Source organism: Coenobita brevimanus, chromosome 20 (assembly GCF_032717465.1).
Source record: "Coenobita brevimanus isolate Jiangsu-jjx chromosome 20, ASM3271746v2, whole genome shotgun sequence".
NCBI classification, from domain to species: Eukaryota; Metazoa; Arthropoda; class Malacostraca; order Decapoda; family Coenobitidae; genus Coenobita; species Coenobita brevimanus.
Genome location: NC_136973.1, coordinates 19,878,786 through 19,902,875, shown reverse-complemented (window position 1 = coordinate 19,902,875; position 24,090 = coordinate 19,878,786). Strand labels below are relative to the sequence as shown.

At 42.9% G+C, this 24,090-nt stretch overlaps 1 protein-coding gene across 1 annotated transcript; it reads right to left on the bottom strand.

Moving 5' to 3' along the window:
- Positions 1-399: 399 nt before the first annotated feature.
- LOC145391923 (uncharacterized) lies at positions 400-14,257 on the bottom strand. Its single transcript, XM_080266414.1, has 4 exons — positions 14,190-14,257; positions 6,701-7,025; positions 5,574-5,856; positions 400-524 (listed from the first exon to the last, which is right to left on the bottom strand). The coding sequence occupies exons 1-4, from the start codon at positions 14,255-14,257 to the stop codon at positions 400-402; spliced, it is 801 nt and encodes a 266-aa protein (XP_080122540.1).
- Positions 14,258-24,090: the final 9,833 nt, after the last annotated feature.

The window sequence follows — 24,090 nt, the reverse complement described above, 5'->3', positions numbered from 1 at the left end:
GGTCCCTCTCATCTTGAACGTCAAGACCAACTTGCCTAGCCCCGGGCTCCTACACTCCTCATAGGGCAACGGGGGACTGGATGATGGATGGATGGATTATTATTATTATTAATATTATCATTATTATGAGGGGGTAGGTGGGGGGGACTACACTGAATAGGGGAAGAGACTGACAAAAGAGAGGATGACTGCTCCCCCGTCTGCTACCATTATATTTATTTTATAAGATAAATACAACCACCATTACTACCAGCATTACAACTTTCACAAACAAGACAAATGATATATACAGAAGGAATAAGATCAGTTTTAATCAAGTAGACATAAAAGGTACTTTTTTAAAAATCAAGTGGACACAAAATGTATTTTACTAAAATAAAAACTGTTAACTTCATTACATTAACTACCTTGGGTATCAGTGGGTGTAGGAAGATCAAGAAGGTTGAGTATGAAGGCACATTTAGGTGTCAACTGGCAGTCTGTCTCACCCTTAAGGTGGCTGATCACTTGTCCTCGTACCTCTCCTGTGAATGCGATCAAATGAATAACTCTTGTTGATAGGATAACTTTTGGAACATAATTAGTTAAAAAAGAAATGGTAAAACTGTTAAAAACCACTCCTGCAACCATTATACAACCCTTCAGTGCCTCATCAGCAGCACAGGTGCCTGGGTGTATACAGCTTAGTCCAAGCTGGATTATGAGGGAAGTGACCAGTTGCTCTTGCTTCAATAAGGGTTGTGTTGGCAGTGAGGGGGGAGAGGCTGGCACTATGAGAAAAGGAGGGGAGGGGGGAGCTGGCACTGAGAGAGGAGAGTGGAGGAGGAAGGGGCTGGCAATGTGATGGAAAGAATGGAGGAGGAGTATGGAGCTGGCACACGCACAGAACGGAGGAGGAAGAGGCTGGCACTGAGATGGAGAGGAGAGGAGAGGAGGAGGGGGAGGAGGAGGAGGAGGAGGAGGAAGGAGCTGGCATTGAGACAGAAAGGAGGAGGAATAAGGAGCTGGCAGAGAGAGAGAGAGAGAGAGAGAGAAAGGATTGGGCACAGAAAAGAGGGGAGGAGGAGTAGAAGGCTACAAACGAGGGGGGAGGGGGAATGGATGAGTAAGGGAGGGGCACTGAGAAAGGGGGGTGGAGTAAGGAATGGCACTGAGAAAGGAAGGAGAGGAGAAGGCTACAAATGAGAGAGGAGGGGAGGGGGAGGAGGAGAGGGCTCTAAGACAGAGATAGAGGGTGGTGGTGGTGGTGGTGAGGGAAGGGGGGAGAAAGGGGGATGGCACAGAAAAAAGGGGAGAAGGAAAATACTAACACAGAAGGACGAGAGAGAGAGAGAGAGAGAGAGAGAGAGAGAGAGAGAGAGAGAGAAGGCTGGCAGTAAGAAAGGAGGAGGAGGAAGAGGATGGCACTGAGGAAGGAAGAGTAATGAAAACTGTGTTTACTGAAATGTTACCAGTAATGAAGTTTCAATCCTAATATCAGTTGATAAAAATTTTTCATTGTGTGGGTACCGATAAAATATTATAACTGATCCTTTCTGTATGATGTCTTTCAAATATTTATTCTCATTATCCACAGACAATTTATATTAACAGTATTTTACTTTGAAGAGAGTACCAGCAGCGTCTTAGCTATGAGACGTTCATCTCAGTTCAATAAAATTGTTAGAAATTTTAAAAATAAGTAAAAAATAGTACCTCATCTTACTGAAAGGTTTAGGTCCAAATCACAAAACATTATCCACAGACAATATAAAAATACTGTATTATTAAAGAGAGTATACTTGCATCTTGGTTGTAGGTGGTTCATCACAATTCAATAAAATTGTTAGAAGAATGGATTTAAAAAATAAAATACATCATCATATTGAAAGGTTCAGTGGGTCCAAAGCACAAAAGGTTAAACTTCAGTAGTTTCTTTAAATATACACTCATTATTGCCAGATTATTTACATCAACATTATACGAACCTCCAGTGATGAGGTGTCTGAAAGCCATATTCAACTCCTCCGGTTACGTGTCTTGAAATCTTGGCCGGAGGTAAAAAAAAAAAATAAAAATAAAAATAAAAAATAATATAAACCAATAAAGAAAAGATCCATCCATCCATCCGTTCATCATCCAATCTTATGCTGCCCCATGAGGAGCATAGGAGCCCTGGGCTAGGCAAGTTGGTCTTGACATTTAAGATGAGAGTGACCGTCATCCCTGAGTGGCATTACGTGAGTAATAAACCCCAACCATCCCTTGGATATAAACCTGCACAGGCTTAATCTGATTGGAGTGCCTTAATTACCTACTAAACCACCAGGTGCCATAATTTGGTTATATGGCTTCCTGTACATCAGGAACCACTTACTACACTGGGTGGTAACCATATAACCCAATTATGACGCTTGGTGATTAGGGGGTAATTAAGGTGCTCCAGCTGGACTAAGCCTGTGCTGGTTTATATCCAAGGGGTGGTTGGGGTTTATTGCTCATGTAATGCCACTCAAGGATGAGTGAGGCTGGTCACTCTCATCTTAAATGTCAGGACCAACTTGCCTAGCCCTAGGTCCCTACGCTCCTCATGGGGTGGTTACATAATAATATTAATAAAACTATGCCAAAAATGACATGCCAGATTTGTCAGTAATATAAATCTACCTGACAAACTATGAATCATCCAGATATCAGTGGAGCTTCATTACCTCGTGATAAACACACAACTGGACACAAACAAAGGTAACTGCATACAATGACAGTAAACACAGGCAGACATGACTAACCTTGCATGATACAGGTATCGGTGAGTGACTGGAGACATTAACCAAGAGACAGTGCTTGTTTGTGTGACACTAGAGGCCTTGTGTGTTGCTGCTGCCCCTCCACAGTGGATGATGGGCAGGCCTTGTGTGTTGCTGCTTCCCCTCCACAGTGGATGATGGGCAGGCCTTGTGTGTTGCTGCTGCCCCTCCACAGTGGATGATGGGCAGGCCTTGTGTGTTGCTGCTGCTGCCCCTCCATAGTGGATAATGGGCAGACCTGTGTGTTGCTGCTGTCCCCCCACAGTGGATGACGGGCAGACCTTGTGTGTTGCTGCTGCCCCTCCACAGTGGATGATGGGCAGGCCTTGTGTGTTGCTGCTGCCCCTCCACAGTGGATGATGGGCAGGCCTTGTGTGTTGCTGCTGCCCCTCCACAGTGGATGATGGGCAGGCCTTGTGTGTTGCTGCTGCCCCTCCACAGTGGATGATGGGCAGGCCTTGTGTGTTGCTGCTGCCCCTCCACAGTGGATGATGGGCAGGCCTTGTGTGTTGCTGCTGCCCCTCCACAGTAGATGATGGGCAGACCTTGTGTGTTGCTGCTGCCCCTCCACAGTGGATGATGGGCAGGCCTTGTGTGTTGCTGCTGCCCCTCCATAGTAGATGATGGGCAGGCCAGGGGATGAGAGGTGGCAGGGTGGAGGAAGTGAGCGGTTCGGCTGATCAGCTTGGCCTGCCACACTAACAATCCTGCTCACTGGCTCAGATATGATACTTGCCGAATGCACTGTGGGATATCAAGTCACTTTAACTCCTTCTCTGCAATTACACTTATTTCACTCTCATCTTAAATGTCAAGACCAACTTGCCTAGCCCCGGGTTCCTATCCTCCTCTATGGGGCGACATAGTATTGGATGATAGATGGATTCAGTACTGTATAATCCTGCTATATACAGACAACTTTATTCTGCTTGGGTAAATATAACAAACTGGAGAGGTCACACACACCACTACAACTGCCTGTTCATACTTAGGATCCCAATATTTCTCCCCCAATTCCTACCCAAGAAAAGGGATGAGGTAGGATCCCCCTTCCTCCCCACCAGAGAGAGTATAACAAACAGCATACCAAGTGACATATGCCACAGTATTAACACATCACCTAACAATCTGAAGTAATGGTTCCACCTTATAAGCACAATCTGGTAAATCATCCTGCCTTTACCACTTCTTAACTGCTTCTGTAACATCTACATTGATAAAGTATTAAAAGTACCACTCAACTTTTTCTCTACCATCCACACATGCACTACTCAAAATGACATTGTGGTTACTCATACAAAAGCCTAATACAAAAGGGCTCCTGATGGTATGAGTAGTTACGTTTATGGAAATCCGTTCGTATGAAAGAGTACATATCTATCTATCTATTGCCGGATGTCATAATCCCGTAAGGGGTGGCCATTTGACTTTGAGTTATTTGTTTTATGGGGAGGGGCACTAACCTTCCACCAACCCACTTGCTGACACGTAGGGAACACGTATGGTTTGGTTATAGGGTTACCACCCAGCACTGTAAATGGTTTCTTGGCTTACAAGAAACCATTTGGCATGTCACTCAATGTAAAGCCATCTGTAAAGGAAAGAAAAGCAATAAGAAGTGACAGGAAAGATGGGAGAAATAGGAAGAGAGGAGGGGAGGCACAGAAAAAGAATGATAAAGGCTAAGGAAGAAGTAGGCAGCACTACATCAAGTGAGTGAATGATGGTTGCCATCACCTACCACTAGAGTATATAACCTAAGGGCAAAAATGGGGACTGGGTGTTTAACCACCACCAACTTACACCAATAATGCTATAAGTATAAAGCAATTATAAACGAGTAAAGGTTAGTTATATCTAAAACACACAAACCAAATTAACGTATGACTTATAATAATGCACATCTATTGTAACAAATGCATGAAGATCCCAAGAAAAGCTATTGGAATTGAAACCACGTCCTCATACTCCTGACTCTGGCTACTGATTGCATACAACAATGATAAACACGAGTGAAGTAACCCTTAAAGGATTAATGCTGCTGGCAATACACAGGAATAATTTATCTTACTATTGCCAGAAGCCTTAATCCTGTATGGAATGACCAGAAACAAACTGTTTCCACATTGCCCTGTCCTTTGGCTGCCCTCTCTCCAACTCATATCCTCCCATTTATCTTTCCAGTTCATCCTCCCATCTTATCCCCGGTCTCCCCCTCCTCCTCATGCACACACACTCTCCTAGCCAGTCTCTCGTTCTTCATCCTCTCCACATGGCTAGTAATTTCTGCCCTTGATTAACCCACCGGCCCACAGATAATTATTCCTAACATATTACCTAACTCCAGGATACATGATATCTTAATCTTGTCCCAATTGTTGTAATGTCTGGGATGATACACTGGCAAGTATTTATAATGGTCCCTACCCAAGTAACAGCAGGAACAACTCTCATAAGTTAACTATTAACAAAAATGGTTTAGTTCTTGTTGCTTTGATATTCCATCTAAATGACTTCATTGTGAAGTGTTTCTTAACACTAAGTGAAGACAGATGTAGTACACAAGCCATAAAGTATATAAAGAGGGATGCCTTCATGTGGTGTACTGGTCAGCACCACTGCCAGGTTTGACAAACATTCCTCAGCTTCCTCCCTATCCCCAGAAAAGTGGATGGTGAGCTGCAATAGGGTTCACATTTCAGATGTGCTTTAGGACACTACGACATGCACTGTGTGGTGCTGGTGCAGGATTTGTGCATTACACTGACAAAATATAACAAACATCACCTGTAGTGCTGCCAGCCAATTGGGTACGGCCTGAGGCATTCCAACAGACAGGTGCTCGTATTGTCAGAAGTGTTGCAATGAACCCATTTTCATTGTCCTCTTCTCTCCTCTCATTGCTGCAGCCTTCAGATGACCCCAATGACCTGGATGATGCTGAAGATGGTTTGCTTGATGACAAGGATGACATATTGGTTGATGCTGCAGACGATGAGGGTGATGTTCCGCCAACTAGCACATGCACCAGCTGAGCAGAGCAGCCACTGACCTCACTAAGTACACAGCTCTGGAAGTGTTGGGAAAGATATGACAAATAAATAAATAACTACATCAATTCATCCCAACTCTTATTCATCCATCAAGTTAAATAAGTAAACTGAAGTGTCAAAGAAAGTCTCAAGTGATGCATACAAGTACATAAAGGATTTTCATGTTAAGAAAAAAATGAATGAACACCAAGATTATTAACATGAATGAACACCAAGATTATTACAATAAATGAACACCAAGATTATTAACATGAATGAACACCAAGATTATTACAATAAATGAACACCAAGATTATTAACAGGAATGAACACCAAGATTATTACAATAAATGATCACCAAGATTATTAACAGGAATGAACACCAAGATTATTACAATGAATGAACACCAAGATTATTACAATGAATGAACACCAAGATTATTACAATGAATGAACACCAAGATTATTACAATGAATGAACACCAAGATTATTAACAGGAATGAACTCCAAGATTATTACAATGAATGAACATCAAGATTATTAACAGGAATGAACTCCAAGATTATTACAATGAATGAACACCAAGATTATTACAATGAATGAACACCAAGATTATTAACAGGAATGAACTCCAAGATTATTACAATGAATGAACACCAAGATTATTAACAGGAATGAACACAAGATTATTAACAGGAATGAACACCAAGATTATTAACATGAATGTACACCAAGATTATTTAAAAAGTTTACATACCATTACGTATGAGATTTTCATATAAGGATAGGAAATGGATGACCAACTGTACAGACTGAATATGCAAGGAACAACCTCAGTGGGAAAGCCAAATGTGTCTGGCACATTTTGCCAACCAACATACCTTAATGATCCAATAAGCAGCTAGATCAGTTGTAAATAAAGGTGCTGGCAGGTTAGCAGCAGCAGCAGCAGCAGGGTGAGGGGTGTTGGTTCTGGTATAAGGGTGGCGGCCATCTTGGAGTTTAACTGCTACACCTGCCCCAGATCTCAGCAGCCAAGCCAGGACATCCCAGCTGGCAAGGACTCGGGTCAAGGTGACAGGCCAGTATTGGTGGTCAGAGGTGTCTGCTTCCAGGGTCACTGTGGATAGTTTATTCAATTCAGGATGCAGTGTTGGCGCCGCCACCTCATACTTCACGCCAGGATACTCACACACTCCTTGAAATCTGGATGGGATGGTAGTGGGGTGTGAATGTTATATACTGTATGCTGCTTGTGTGTCAACTTTCCTGACAGCACAACATCAAAGGTCGCTGCTGGTGTGTGTTTCTCAAAAAAATCATACATGACTGTTGAAAAACCCAACTGTCACAATGAAAATCTTCAGACCCAGAGGTAAATCGAGAGAAGAGAAAGTTTTGGCATAAAAATCAATTGCACAATTTCCTCTCATGCTTCCTTTTAGCTATGGAATGTAAAAAGCATAGGACAAAGTAGACAGAGAAGGACTGTGGAAGGTTTTGCTCATGTACTGTAATGACAATAATGTAATTATCGGATTGAGCCAGTGCAGGTTTATATCGAAGGAGTGGTTGGGGTTTATTGCTCACATGCCACTCAGGGATGAGTGAGGCTGGTCACTCATTTTAAATGTCAGGACCAACTTGCCTAGCCCTGGGCTCCTACGCTTTTCATGGGGCAACACTGGATTAGACGATGAATGAATGAATGAATAATAATAATAATAAAAATAATAAGTAATCCCTCCAATATCCGATGAAATAGAGCCAAAGGCATGTCTGGAATGTGGTCCTGTCCAGATAGTGGGCCCCATCCTCCTGGACTTGTACTTATGGACCCTAACTCAGAAAAACACCTATACAACTCCCTCTGGACATGCATAGCACCTATTTAAGACCCAAATCACATCAATAAGGGACATAAAAGACTGAAATAAATGCAAAAGAACCATAAAATGAGGTTTTAGAGGTGAGTTTATACAATATTAAACATTCTGGGTACTTACAACAAGTCTCTGGCTCCTGGACTGGTAGTTATGGACCCTAACCTTGTCTAACTCAGAAAAACACCTCCCTACTGCACATGCATAACACCTACGACCCTATTCACACCAATTAGGAACATAAAAGAGTGAAATGAGGTGTTAGAGGTAAGTACAGTATGGAAAATACAGTACAATATGAAACATTCTGAGTACTTACAGCAACCTGGCCATCTCGATGAATAACCCACCTCCTCTCAGACTCTGACAATAAGGAGGAGTTTCTGAAGCATTTGCAGTACACTGTACATACATGAAGTCTTGCACTGAACTTAGTCATTTGCACTCAAAATTCCATTCTCTTAACACTGCGCACTCTTGTGTTACTTGTACTTCATTGTACCTTAACCCCTCAACTGCGGGCTTGTTTTGCTTTGACTTGCGGCTCCCATGGGCACATTCGCGCTCCGACAGACTCTCTAAAAATATTTGCCAAAAATCAGTTATTAGTCCTAGAATATTAAAATCACATATGCTTATGGCACATATCTTCAACTTTCTCCTGGGGTGTTTGATGAGCCTTCGTCGGGTACCGTAGGACTTGTGGAGACCTCTGAAGTTGGGTAACGAAGTCTTCACTTTACACTTCCTGACAACCCGTAATATGATTACCACAGCCTGATATTATCACTAGAAACTCTATTCTATGATTCTCAAATAGTTTGGAATCCATACTCCAAAAAAAAAAACACACCGAAAGCAATGAAAATTATGAGGGCGTATGACCTTCCCACTTGACATCGTTCACCGCTGGTGTTCTGTCATTTATTATTCATAAAAACACTCACAGTTTATATTTCTATTACTATATAACACCTATATATATCTACAGTCTTTATCCATAAGTTTCCTTCAGTAATAGTAGTTTATTGTCACTAGGCATTATATTTCTCTTTCAGTAAAATATGTAGCATTCACTTTCTCGTCCTGTATATTAGCATTGAGAGTGAATCTGTCACTTTCACCTTCACTCTCATAACTCATAGCATTCATACATGCTAGAGTGAAACTTTCACTTTCATTACTTCCAGGGTATATACTCGTATGCTTATAATACTACTCATTTACATTTCTATTTACGTTCTCTATTTTATTTACATTATTTACATTTCTATTTTATTTACACCGTGTTAGGCAGTCACTTGCAGTAACTTATAAAACTATTTTCCACTGTTCAATTATATTTACATTCATTTCTTTCACTTGCTGTTTACACATTATTTACACATTATTTACAATTCCACATGCACTGTTTTACTCACCAAAAAGATCGTAGTCACTCTCTATCAATTGTCAGCCCTTTAACTCTTTCCATACGAGGTTTAGTAGGGGGTAGAGGTCACAGGGCCCTTTGCATGGGCCTAAAAAGCAGCGGAAGTTAGCAGGCGCGAATCAAATGTACTTTCACCTTGAAAGACAACAGTAAACTGATACTGGTGGGCCGGGGTGGCCTACCTTGGGAGAATGCATTACTGCCAACGTCAGCCTCGTGAGAGCTGCTAATATATAGTTATGAAATGATTGGCAGGAAATCTAGACAATACTTTATAAATTAGCTAGTTCCAGGTGAATGTAAATATCACTTAGGCTTCTCCCTTCCCTCCTTATATATATTTTTATTACGAGAATAGATTATACGGCATATTTCAAGGGGAAATAAACAGCGAAAATTAGCGAACGAGTGCACGTGAGGTGTTGTCAGGTGATAATTAGCCAATTCCATGTGTATGGCACTATCACTTACCTTATTTCTTTTTTGTATATATTATTTGGTATAAGAATAGGGTATAGGGCTTATTTTAATGGATGAAATCAGTGGAAAATTCCAGGGAAGATTTACTTAGCATAGAATACAGTGTGGTGGCCTGCAATAATTAGGTAGTTCCAGGTGAATGTAAATATCACTTAGGCTTCTCCCTTCCTTTCTTATATATATTTTTATTACAAGAACAGATTATACAGTATATTTCAAGGGGAAATAAACAGTGAAAATTAGTGAACGAGTGCAAGTGAGGTGTTGTCAGGTGATAATTAGTCAATTCCAGGTGTATGGCATTCTCACTTACCTTATTTCTTTTTTGTACATATTATTTGGTATAAGAATAGGGCATAGGGCTTATTTCAATGGATGAAATCAGTGGAAAATTCCAGGGAAGATTTACTTAGCATAGCACGGCCGGGCAGGCGAGAGGAGAGGGTAATGGAGGGGAGGTAGGGAGGGGAGTCAAGAACGGGGAGAAATAGCTAAATTGTCAACAATGGATGGGAGTACAGATGAGATTAGGAGTGCTGACTAGTGTTGGACATTGGCAGTACTGATGGATGATACAAGCCACCACTTGAAAACCCAGGCGAATTCAAAATAACACAGAATCACAAAAGTGACGCCCCGCGGTATGATCCCTTGCTCCCAAGCATCACGAAAGTGACGCCCCGTGGTTAAGGGGTTAATGAAATAAGAGTTGCACTCTGCACTTGAAGTCTTTCCACTCATAAAACCATTTTCTAAACATAACACACTCTAGTTAATTTACGTTACATTGAAAGTCTATTAAATCTTTGTCTTTTCACTCAGAATTCTAATTTCTTAACACTATGCACTGTTTTTATTTCACTGCACAACACTGTAAATTCCCGTGTGGTCTAGTGGAGAAGTTCTAGACATTTAATCACTGTCAGAGTCTGACAGTAGCTCTTGCAGGTGACCTAGGAGTGCGTCGCTGGGTCGTGGTGATGGAGTACCCACTGCAGACGACTCTGAAGAGAGGCGCAAACTCACATCGAGTGGTGACTCCACCGTGCCTGATGTGCTGGGCTGTGGCTCGGAGCATGAGGGCCTGTCTTGGGGAGGCAATGGAGTGGAGCCAGGGCTGGGCATAGCGGGGGTCACGGGCCTGAAAAAGCTGTCAATGGTTGATTGACACAAGGAACGATGATTTTGACGATTATTGATGCGCTACCTGAAAGCGTGCACTTCCTCCACAAGTCCCAGGGGCCCCATTTCCCTGTTGCAGTCCAGGTGCTCCAGGTAGTCCAGAACGAACTCTAGGTGTTCCCGGAGTGCGCTCAGCTTGGGGATGGCTGGAGTAGTGTCCTGTTGAGAGGAGTCCGCATCATCGTCGCCGTCCTTGTCGGAATCTTCAAGCTGGGTACTGACACCTGCAACTGAAGATGCAGTCTCAATATCAGACATGGTCTGATACCCAGGATCGCCCTCATCGTCATCCAACCACTCACACACTTCGTCCACATCAACATCATCCCCATGCGCACATAGACGTGCATGGAAGTCATCCATGTCAAAACCTAGGAAATCGTGCTCCACATCCGTTCCGAGAAGCAGTCGAGACCAACCATTTTCTAGAGTCTTGACAGGGACTTCCTTCCATGCACTGGCCCAGTTGTAGATGGCAGACTTGATGTTGTAACGGCAAAGGTTTTCCAAAGTCCGCTGGCCTTGCGTGTTCCGTCCCTTCCTGCACTCGTTCTCGTCCTCGAGAACAACCATCACCTCGTCCAGGAACTTCCTTCAGTACAACCTCTTCATTGCCACGATCACTCCTTGGTCCATTGGTTGGATGAGAGAAGTAGTATTAGGTGGCAGAAACATGCACCTAATGTGGCCATTCTCAGCCACCAAGTCCTTGTCACACAGGTGAGCAGGTGTATTGTTGAGGAGAAGGAGGGCCTTTACCTGGTTGCGTGGAATTCCCAGTTTCTCTGTCTGGTAATGGATGACCTCCTTGACGAAATGGCGGTGGAACCAGTCTTTGAAGATGTGGGCAGTGAACCATGCCTTCAAGGAATGGTCCCAGATGACAGGAAGGACATCCATCACCCCACAAAGACACTGAGGCTGCTTTGCACGGCCAACAATAACGGGCTTAAGCAGGTACATACCGTTAGCATTGGCACAACACAAAGCAGATATCCTTTGCTTGGAGAGTTTGCGGCCAGGTACACGCTTCTCCGTCTCCTCGGCTAGAGTGTTCGTAGGCAAAGAGCGGTAGAATAAACCAGTTTCATCAGCGTTGTAGACTTGACCGAGAGTGAGGCCCTCCCTGTTGATCAAGCCCTTCACCTTGTGCCGAAACTCGTCTACTCCATCCTCATTGGCATCCAAAGCTTCGCCATGAGACTTACGGTTGGTAAGGCCATGTTGTAACTTGAACGCAAAGAGCCAACCCTCAGATGCCTTGAAGTTTAGGGCGTCATGAAGCCTTGCGAACTTCTCAGCAGCAGCCTTCAGCTCCATGCCATGCACCATCACACCAGCAGCACATTGCTGTCGATACCAAATCAATGTGGAGCGGTCAACTTCTGCATACTTGGGAGTAAACATCACCTTCCTCTCCACATTGCATTTGCTTTTCGATGAGAAATCAGCCATGTATTGCATGAGTTTGTCTCGGGATCTCTTGATATCAAACAAAGTAGATCGGGCTGGCTTGAATTCACGAAGGATGCGTGAGGAAAACCATCCCGCATCCACCTTGTCCAATATCTCCCTCTTCTTCTCCAGAGTCAAAACCACTCTTTTCCTCTTCCCAGGCAGCGGGGCCATCATCACACACACGAGGAAGAGGCACGAGAGCAGCAGGAGAGCCTGCAGCAGGTAAGGCACCACCACAAAAGCGAGCACGTGGGCGGCCATGACGACAAGCGTGCACACACAACAAGAGATGGGTGGTAAGTGGGGAGGATGCAGGGGCGCTCTAGCAGACGGCAGCGGAACAACGCACCAAAACACAGCTGGCCCACGCCGCACGCCAAGTTCAAATTATGGGCGAGAGAAAGTCGGATTTTTTTCTAATTTTTTGTGGTTTTTGGCCCATTTTGGGAATATTGGATCCCGGGACGAAAATGTCCGGTAAGTGGGGATGTCCGCAAATTGGGCGTCTGGATAGTATGGGGATTACTGTAATAATAATATCATCATCATCGTCATCATCATCTAATCCTGTGTTGCCCCATGAGAGTGACCAGCCTCACTCATCCCTGAGTGGCATTATGTGAGCAATAAATCCCAACCACCCCTTGGATATAAACCTTCACTGGCTCAATTCGATTGGAGCGCCTTAATTACCCACTAAACCACCAGGCACCATAATTAGTTTATATGGTTACCACCCAGCATAGTAAATGGTTTCCAGGTGTACAGGAAACCATTTGGCTTGTCACTCAGTGTAGAGTCACCCATAGGCATAAGGAAGAGGAAACAATGAAGGAAAGACAGAAGAGGACGTATGGAAAGACGGAAGGAAGAGAGGAACGGGCAGTCATCCGAGAGCAGCACTTCATCGAGTGAGTGGATAGTGAGTGCTCCCACATACCACTAATAATAAGGTAGGTGGGGGCATTCACCATCCACTCACTCGATGTAGTGCTGCTCTTGGGTGTCTGTCCTTTCCTCTCCTCCATCCTTCTTCCCTTCCATCCTCTTCTGTCTTTCTTTCCTTCATTCTTTCCTCGTCCTTCTGCCTGTGGGTGACTCTACACTGAGTGACATGCCAAATGGTTTCCTGTACACCGGGAAACCATTTACTATGCTGGGTGGTAACCATTTAACCAAATTTTGGCGCCTGGTGGTTTAGTGGGTACTTACGGCGCTTCAATTGGATTGAGCCGGTGAAGGTTTATATCCAAGGGATGGTTGGGGTTTATTGCTCACGTAATGCTGCTCAGGGATGAGTGAGGCTGGTCACTCTCATCTTAAATGTCAGGACCAACTTGCTTAGCCCCGGGCTCCTACGCTCCTCATGGGGCAACGTAGGATCGGACGATGAATGAATGATGGATGAAAATAATAATAATGACAAGGAATGACCTGGTTGGATCAATGTTGGGTGTGCACAACCAGGGTTCAGCACCTCTTTATAACTTCATAGTCACTGGATGAACTGCCAAATGAGGGAGTGAGATGTATGTGTCAATTGTCATCTATGCATTTACTGTATTTTTTTATCTATCAGGTGGAGCTAGGATTCCAGGGGCTTGAATGGTGAGTGAATGGCAATGTGGCTCATTCAACTGGACAAACTTTGTTTAGTATCTCATTCTATCAATTTTTTTCTGGCCTTGTGGGAAAGGATGTCTGTAAGATGATGATGATGATGACAGATGAATGATGATGATGATGATGACTAATGAATGATCAATGATGTTGAATGATGATGATGAAGATGATGAAGATGATGAAAGGTGATGATGATCATGATGATGCATGATAATGAATGATGATGATGATGAATCTGTGAGATAAGGTAGGGGGCACACAGAATACAACAAATGACAAAACCAACATAACAAGCTATAGGAGAGAATTTACCTGTGCTTTGTGGGTGAGAGGCCTGGGGGTCTTTCTTGTGTACAGATGCAGCTTCCTGAGAGTGTCATCTAGCACTCCCGTCTCCTCCCTCTCCTTCTTCAGCAGGGGCAAGAGTTCACCCAAGTTGGTATGGGTTGTGTGGTACTTCTTTCTCCTCCTTCTTCCTGCAAAACAGGAAGTATTCAGACAATATCCCTTCCCCTCCACCCAACACTACCCTTCACAAACACATATACACCCTTGCATCACAGCCATCCAAAGCCATCAACCACATAACATACTTCATGAACAACCATCACACTCATCATCATCATCATTATCATCATCATCATCATCATTATCATCATTACCATCATCATCATCATCATCATCATCATCATCATTATCATTACCATCATCATCATCATTACCATCATCATCATCATCATCATTACCATCATCATCATCATCATCATTACCATCATCATCATTATCATTATCATTACCATCATCATCATCATCATCATCATCATCATCATCATCATTATCATTACCATCATCATCATCATCATTACCATCATCATCATTATCATTATCATCATCATTACCATCATCATCATCATCATCATCATTACCATCATCATCATCATCATCATCATCATTACCATCATCATCATCATCATCATTACCATCATCATCATCATCATTATCATTACCATCATCATCATCATCATCATCATCATTACCATCATCATCATCATCATTATCATTACCATCATCATCATCATCATCATCATCATCATCATCATCATTATCATTACCATCATCATCATCATCATCATCATTACCATCATCATCATTATCATTATCATCATCATTACCATCATCATCATCATCATCATCATTACCATCATCATCATCATCATCATCATCATTACCATCATCATCATCATCATCATTACCATCATCATCATCATCATCATTATCATTACCATCATCATCATCATCATCATCATCATCATCATCATTACCATCATCATCATCATCATTATCATTACCATCATCATCATCATCATCATCATCATCATCATTACCATCATCATCATTACCATCATCATCATTATCATTATCATCATCACATTTTCAGTTTTACACCTACTTTCCAGATGGGTTCACCTGACAGCACTGCCCCTCCTCCTCACTCTGTTCTATGCCAGCTCTAGTAATACTTTTAATATTAACAATTATTAATATCTGTGTACTTGCCTTCTAGTAATATTATACCTCTAATAGTGGTATGTGATGGTGCAGCCCATCATCCACTCACTTGATGTAGTGCTGCCTACTTCTTCCTTCAACTTTATCATTCTTTTTCTTTGCCTGCCCTCCTCTCTTCCAATTTCTCCCATCCATCCTGTTAATTTTTATTACTCTTCTTTCCACTTCAAGTGGCTACACTGAGTGACAGGCCAAATGGTTTCTTGTAACCCAGCAAACCATTTATAACGCTGGGTGGTATCCATACAACCAAATACCGTAACGAGGTGATGTGGAGCCAACTATGATGCCTGTGTTAAATGGGTGAAGAAACAAATGTGGCATCCATCCAGGAACCAATCCTCCACACCCTTCCCTGCACCTTACTGTGGTGAGGTGCTGTCCATCTCATGGCAACATCAGTTCGCTCCACAGGCTGGCCCTGCAGGGGCAGCTGCTTGCCTGTGGTTGATGGGTTTGCTAGGCCAGACAGATTAACAATAACAAGTGTACCTCTAATATTAGTGTTATTAAGAGCCCTGTGCCAGCTCTCTAGTACCAGTAATACTTCTAGTACAATAATTACTTTATTAATACCTGTGTGCAAACTCTCTATCTAATACCTGTAGTAATAACTCTAGTAATACCTGTGTACCAGTTCACTAATAACACTGTACCTTTTAATACTTCTAATAATAACTCTTTTTAATACCTGTAATAATAACTCCAGTAATACCTGTGTACCAGCTCACTAATAACACTGTACCTTTTAATACTTCTAATAATAACTCTTTTTAATACCTGTAATAATAACTCTAGTAATACCTGTGTACCAGCTCACTAATAACACTGTACCTCTACCGGTAGACTATATATATAAGGTCAGGACTCAGGACACACCACCTCATCCCATGTCATCCACTGTCCACCTCTCTGGTGATGGCCGCAGCCTAAAAGCTTATTCATGTCCTCATCCAAGGTCTCAGGGCCTTTCTCTCAGCATGTCCAAACCTTCTTGATCTTCTTCCTTCCTTCAATCCCCAGGCTTTCACCTCCACTCATCTTTAAAAAATCTATCTATCTATCTATTGCCAGACGCCTCAATCCCGTTTGGGGTGGCCACAAACAAATCGCCTCCAAGTCGCCCTGTCCCCCGCCATTTCACTCCCCTGCTCCCAACTCACACCCCCCTCTCTCATATACCTCTCCACCCCATCCCTCCATCTCATCCTCGGCCTCCCCCTCCCTCTTTCCCCCTCCACCTCACTCACATACACTCTCTTCGTCAGTCTTTCACCCTCCATCCTCTCCACATGGCCAAAAATGAATTCATATTTTGGAAAAAACAAAAAATGACTAAAAAATGAATAGTTCATGTGTGCCAATGTAAAGTATATTATAATTATACAGTATAGGGAAAGGTGTGAAAAAGTAAAATCAGATGAATGCCTGGTGGTTTAGTGGGTCAGGGCACTCACCCAGATCTGACCTAATAAGGAATTTACTGTTCAAAGAACATCACTAACAACAGCAGGCTTGGACCTAATTAGGCATGGTTTGGGTGTAAAACTGATGAGGTTCTATACACTAAATAGTAACCTAACAATCATACGTATTACAACTTTTCAAGACCTATTACTCTGATAATCTGGTTACATCTTATAAATGAAAAGGCAAATGTCCCTCAACTCCCTCCCTACCCCTGGATGGTGGACTGTTAGACATGGTTAACTTCAACCTGCAGTCCACTAGGTTCACTTCAGGAACTGGTGGCCCAATTGGACTGGAAATTGTTTTATTCCTCAAGTTAGTGCATCTTAACAGTGCCTTGCTCCAACACAAATTTGCAATACATGTGCAATTTTGGCTGCGTGACGGTAACAAACATCATCAGATCATTATAATACACATTATTATTACCATTATCATTACTACTACTATTACTACCAGTATCACTACTATTACTACTACTACTACTACCACCACCACTACTATGGCTGCTGTTATTATTATTATTATTATTATTATTATTAATATTATGATGACTCAGGACCGGACAAAGGACTTGGTAATGGCTACATGGAATGTAAGAGGAGCGAATGATGAGGTGAAAGATAGAGAGATTGTCCAGGTGCTTGAGGGTGCGAAAGTGGATGTATGTGGAATAACTGAAACAAAATGGAGAGGAGAAAGTGTGAGAGAATGGGAGTATGGATAGGGTATATGTGCAGGAGTAGGTGAGAATGAAAGGGCAAAGGAAGGAGTATGTACAGTTGTGAGTAAAAGATGGAAGAAGAGTATAAGACAGTATGGATCAGTTGGGTCAAGGATTGTGTGGGTAAAGTTGAAAGTTGGAATAAAAATGTGGGCGATTGTGTGGATGTATGCGCCAATGCAAGATCGTGCTAGCAGAGTGAGAGAAGAGTTCTGGACAAATGTGGAAGTGTGCATGGAAAAGTTTGGAAGGAATGAGAGAGTGTTTTTGATTGGTGATATGAATGGTAAAGTAGGGAATGTGACGGTGGATGGAACAGTTGGTAAGTGGGATGTGCCAGCTGAGATAGATGAGAATGGCAGTGCATTAGTGGACATTTGTGCTGGGAGGAGGTTGGTGATAGCCAATACCCTCTTCAGGCATAAAATGATCCACAGGTATACATGGCGAGTGATGAGAAGGATGGGTGGTGAACTGAATGAAAGGAAGGCAATGATTGATTATGTGTGTGTGGATGAAAGGATGCGAAGATGTGTAATGGATGCAAGAGCTTATAAAGGCTGGGGGAGTGGACTTTCTGACCACTACTTGGTGGTGGCCAGAATTAGGATCCAAGTAAGATGGGGGAATAGAAGACGGGAAAGACGAGAGGAAGCAGTAGTGGCAAGGAGAGTGGAAAGATTACAAGAGAATGAGAAAAAGGCAGAGTATAAGAGAGAAGTGGAGGAACGATTGGGCAAATATGACTTGGAGCAGATGGGGGACGTGGAAGGTGTGTGCAGGATATTTACAGAAGAAATATGTGCAGCATGTGATGTGGTGTGTGGGAGGAAGAGAAGACGGAGGGGGGGGTGCAAGGAACAGAGAGGTGGACTGAAGAGGTGAGACAGGCTGTGGCACAAAAGAAGAAAGCATACAATGAATAGATGAGAAATAGGGTCATGGAAGAAGTTGAGAGGCGGAAGAGAGAGTTATATGTAGAAAGAAAGAAAGAGGTGAAAAGATTAGTAAGAGAGAGTAAGAAGAGAGTGGATGAGGAATTTGGAAGGAATTTGAGTGTAAAGTGGAGGGACTGTAAGAAAATGTTCTGGAAAGAGGTGAAGAGAGTAAGACAGGGTGGAAGTGAAGTTAGCAGAGGAGTGAAAGATAAAAATGGTAGATTACTAGTGGAGAAGGGAGAAAAAGTGAGCAGATGGAGAGAACACTTTAAGGAATAGTTGAACATACAGGATGGAAGTAATGCGAGTATAAGTGGCTGGGGAATGGCTGGGAGAAGGAGGGAGGTGAGAAGACAGGAAGAAATCAGTAGGATAGAAGTTGTGGAAGCAATGAAGAAAGTTAAATTGGGGAAAGCCCCAGGAATTGATGGAGTGTGTGGTGAAATGCTGAAGCATGGGAGAGAGATAGTAGTAGAATGGATGTGGAAGATGTGCAGATTGGCCTGGGAGGAAGGGAGAGTCTCGAAGGATTGGAAGTCAGGTATAATTATTCCCTTGTACAAAGGAAAAGGGGAAAAGGAAGTGTGTGGTAATCGTAGGGGCATTTGTCTTCTTAGTATAACAGGAAACGTGTATGGTAGGATACTTATTGACAGAGTTAGAGAAAGAACAGAGGAATTAGTTGGAGAAGAACAGGGAGGCTTTAGGAAGGGAAGAGGTTGTGTAGATCAGATATTCATTCTCAGATCTTTAGTGGAAAAGTTTCTAGGGAAGGGAAAGAAGTTGTATGCGGCTTTCATGGATTTGGAGAAAGCATATGACAGGGTGGATAGACAAGGATTGTGGAAAGTATTAAGAATATATGGAGTAGATGGGAAGTTGTTGAATGCTGTGAAGAGTATGTATGATGGTGCTAAGGCTGCAGTGCGTGTGGATGGTGAACTGAGTGAATTTTTCTCTTTGAAGGTTGGGTTGAAACAGGGATGTGTCATGTCTCCATGGTTGTTCAATCTGTATATGGATGGGGTAATAAAAGAGGTACAAGGTAGGGTAGTGGATGTTGGAGTGGCCCTGGTGAGAGAGGTTAGTGTATGGAAACTCCCTGCACTGTTGTTTGCAGATGATACTGTATTGTTGAGTGAAGACGAAGGGGAGCTGCAAGGTTTGGTGGATGAGTTTGGGAGAGTGTGTAAGAAACGGAATCTAAAGGTGAATGTAGGGAAGAATAAAGTGATGGTCTTTGAGAGAGGTGAAGTCAGTGAATGTACAGCGAGGTTGGATGGTGAGGAATTGGAAAATGTGAGTACGTTTAAGTACTTGGGCAGTGTGATGAGTAAGGATGGAGGTTTGGAGGGTGAAGTGCTTGAAAGGGTACAGCAGGGAAGAAAGGTTGCTGGTTCTTTGAAAACAGTGATAAGAAACAGGGAAGTGAGCATTGAAGTGAAAAGGTTACTACATGACAGTATTGTGATACCAACTCTAACGTATGGAAGTGAAGCTCGGACGTTGCTGGAAGGACACAAGTCAAGAGCAGTGGAAATGAGTTATTTAAGAGGAGCCTGTGGAGTCACATGGAGAGACAGGCTGACGAATGAGGATATAAAGGAGCGTTGTGGTGTGGATGTGGATGTAATAGGAAGCGTTATGAGGAACACACTGCGGTGGTTTGGCCATGTAGAGAGGATGGAGGGTGAGAGACTGACGAAGAGAGTGTATATGAGTGAGGTGGAGGGGGGGAAGAGGGAGGGGGAGGCCGAGGATGAGATGAAGGGATGGGGTGGAGAGGTATATGAGAGAGGGGGGTGTGAGTTGGGAGCAGGGCAGTGAAATGGCAGGGGACAGGGCGACGTGGAGGCGATTTGTTTGTGGCCACACCAAACGGGACTGAGGCGTCTGGCAATAGATAGATAGATAGATTATTATAACATTTCTATTATTATTATTATTATTATTATTATTATTATTATTATCATTATTACTATCATTCCTGCTACAACTACCACTGCTACTACTACCACCACTACTACTACTATTACTACTACTACTACTACTACTACTACCACTACTACTACTACTACTACCTCTACTACCACTACTACTACTACTACCTACTACTACTACTACTACTGCTACTACTATTAATACTACTACTACTACTACTACACTGACTGTTCAAGACCCAGAGGTGACCACAGACTCTGCTACCCTTACATGTTGTGGACTAATTTTACCTCACCTCAACACCCTACACTGTAATGGGAAAAATGTTATTGTTAGTCTTTTTTATCTAGGAAAGTGTGTGAGAGTCAGGTGGAAGGGCGGGAGAGGGAGGGGGAGACTGAGGATGAGATGAAGGGATGGAGAAGAGAGGCATATGAGAGAAGGGGGGTGTGAGTTGGAGGTACAGAGAGTGAGTGACTAACTAGGAGAGTGTATGTGAGTGAGGTGGAGGGGGGGAGAGGGAGGTGGAGACTGAGGATGAGATGGAGGGATGGAGTAGAGAGGTATATGAGAGAGAATGGGCTTTGTTAGTCTCTTTTAAGTTGGAGAGTGTATGAGAGTGAGGTGGAGGGAGAAAGCAAGGAAGAGACTGAGGATGAGATCGAGAGATGGAGTAGAGAGGTATATGAGAGAGGGGTGTAAGTTCCAGGGTGGGTAGTGAAATGGCACGGGACAGGGTGACAAGGAGGTGATTTGTTTGTGGCCACCCTTTTTGGTATTAAGGCATCTGGCTGTAGATACATAAACAAAATACAGAATTGGGCAGTTACCATTTTCTGTCTGAAGCTACAAACAATTATATTCTGGATGGTAGTGTATTATTGGACTACCAAGGATGACTGTTGAGGGCGGAGCTGTTTGTGGTAGACCAAAAAAGATTTGAGATGAGGTCCATACACTGTGACCTCAGGGACAAGGGACTGAAGAAAGGCTGCTAGAGATCAAGCACCACAGAGAGCTGCCATTAGGTGACCAAGGCTGATGTATGCAAGCATGTTAGAGCCTTTATAAACAAAACAAAATTACCGGTAAATTAATGACACAAAAGGCAAAATGTATGGATTTAGAAATGATTTGGCCACGCATGGAAAGAGGACGGGGAAGAAACTGAATTTTTTTGCGCAAAAGAAGAAGGAACCAAAGGCCAGAAGCCCACAAGATTGTTCTCTCCAAGAAAAAATACATACCTAAAAATAACAGAGCCAAATTCAAGATTCATTCATCTCGAGATACCTGCACATATTATGTTTAAAAGACTGTGAAGGCCGTGGGCAGTAAGAAATACAGACAGAGAAAGACAACTCCAGAGTTGACCTGTTGCATACATGAAGGACTGGGAGTAATGGTTAACTTACCTCCTGTGTACCTACCTACCTACACTGGAGGTCACAGGCAGTAGGCAATACAGACAGAGGAAGACAGTTTCAGAGTTGACCTGTTGCATACAAGAAGGACTGGGAGTAATGGTTAACTTACCTCCTGTGTACCTACCTACCTACCTAACTTCCTACCTACAGTACACTGGAGGTCACAGGCGGTAGGGAATACAGACATAGGAAGACAGCTGCATAGTTGAGGTGTTGCATACATGACGGACTGGAAGTAACAGTTAATTCTTGCATTAGAGAGTTAGACAGAAAAAGGATGAAAGTTTGCTACCAGATGGGTGCTACATGCCCTCTCGTAGGGAAGTACTGTATATGTGAGTAATGTAGAGGGGAGGAGGGGGAGGGGAAGACCAAGGATGAGGTGGAGGGATGGGGAGGAGAAGTATATGAGGGTAGGGAGTTGGAGAGAGGGCAGCCAGATGGTAGTGGACAGGGTGAGATAGAGGTGATATGTTTATGACCATCCCTTAGGAAATTAAAACATCTGGCAATGGGTAGATAGATAGATAGATGGACCGACTGATAGACAGATATAGATAGATACAGAAATGGTGGATGGGAAGACCTAATTTAACCGGAAAACTTGAAAGACAGTAAATTAATGGATTTTTTACACTGTGCAATATAACTGTCTATGAAAAGAGAAAGATGGCAGAAGAAATGAAAGAGAAAGAAGAAGTAAGGAAAGAAGAGAGTGCAATATAACTGTGTATGAAAAGAGAAGGAAGGATGGCAGAAGAAATGAATGAGAATAGAGTAAGAAAGGAAGCGAAAAGAAAGGAAAAACACAGCAAGGAAATAGGGAAGGAAGAAAGAAAGAAAAAAGGAAAGAGAATGTGAAGAAGTGAGGAAGGGAGAGGAAAAAGAAGGAAAGCAGGGAGAGGAAAAAGAAGGAAAGCAGGGAGAGGAAAAAGAAGAAAAGCAGGGAGAGGAAAAAGAAGGAAAGCAGGGAGAGGAAGAAGAAGGAAAGCAGGGAGAGGAAAAAGAAGGAAAGCAGGGAGAGGAAAAAGAAGGAAAGCAGGGAGAGGAAAAAGAAGGAAAGCAGGGAGAGGAAAAAGAAGGAAAGCAGGGAGAGGAAAAAGAAGGAAAGCAGGGAGGGGAAGAAGAAGGAAAGCAGGGAGATGAAATGAAAAGGAATGATGGAGGGAAAGAAGAGAGAAGAAAGGAAAAATACAAAAAGATATTGGGAAGGAGGAAAGAACAAAGGAAGTATGAAAGGGAAGAGAAAGTGAGGATGCAAGGAAGAGAGAGCTTAATATCTTTTCCACAGAATGTCTTTACGTGCTTGGCCTAAAACTGCTACCTGCTCACCTTGAATGCTGAGCTGTAATAATGGATTAACGCTAGAATATAATGCTAGTCATGAAGAAGTGCTCTGGAAAGGATGGTGAGTTGCACCTTGTCCTGCTATTTAGCTATGTGAAATAAGCTGCAAAAGGATGAAAATCTGGGCCAAGTTAAGATGAAAGAACTAGAGCGCCATATTCCTCTGTTATTCCTTTGTTACTGCTAAATATTCAAGGTAGAATGACGGAAATTTTACACCTAGTTAAGGAGTGCCATGTGGAGAAGATGAAGAGTGACAGACTAGCTGGGGGAGTGTAAATTAGTAAGTTAGAGAGGGAAGAGGGAGGGGGAGACTGAGGATGAGATGGAGGGATGGAGTAGAGAGATATGAGAAAAAGGGGTGTAAGCTGGTGGGAGCGCAGTGAAATGGCAGGGGACAGGATGACATGGAGGCAATTCGTTTGTGGCCACCCCTTACAGGATTAATGCGTTTGGCTACAGATAGGTAGATAGACAGATTAAAGAGAGTGGAGGATAGTTAATTATCATCCACTATTACCCAGAAAAGATGCAGTACAGAACCTAACCCAACCTAATATAATATTCCAGTAAACCAAACCTAACCCATCTAGTTGTTGTTTACAAACCCACTCTCACAAGATTTTGATAATTCTTTTGCTTCTTGTATGTAGCATTAACCAACATAACTTTTCTTGTATGTTGAGAGGATGGAGGATGACAACAGGGAGTGGAAGGTGAGAAATGTGAATGTCAGGGGTTTGCGGGAGGCAGACTGAAAAAGACCTGGGATGAGATCATAGAGTCCAACCTCAGGG

What these genes read in the sequence shown, in the direction of transcription:
- LOC145391923 (XM_080266414.1), bottom strand. Translation starts at nt 14,257, where the DNA reads ATGACACTCTCAGGAAGCTGCATCTGTACACAAGAAAGACCCCCAGGC. An exon ending in CTCTCACCCACAAAGCACAG is followed by an intron (nt 7,026 to 14,189) that starts GTAAATTCTCTC and finishes CATCCCATCCAG; the next exon opens with ATTTCAAGGAGTGTGTGAGT. An exon ending in ATTGGCTGGCAGCACTACAG is followed by an intron (nt 525 to 5,573) that starts GTGATGTTTGTT and finishes TCGCATTCACAG; the next exon opens with GAGAGGTACGAGGACAAGTG.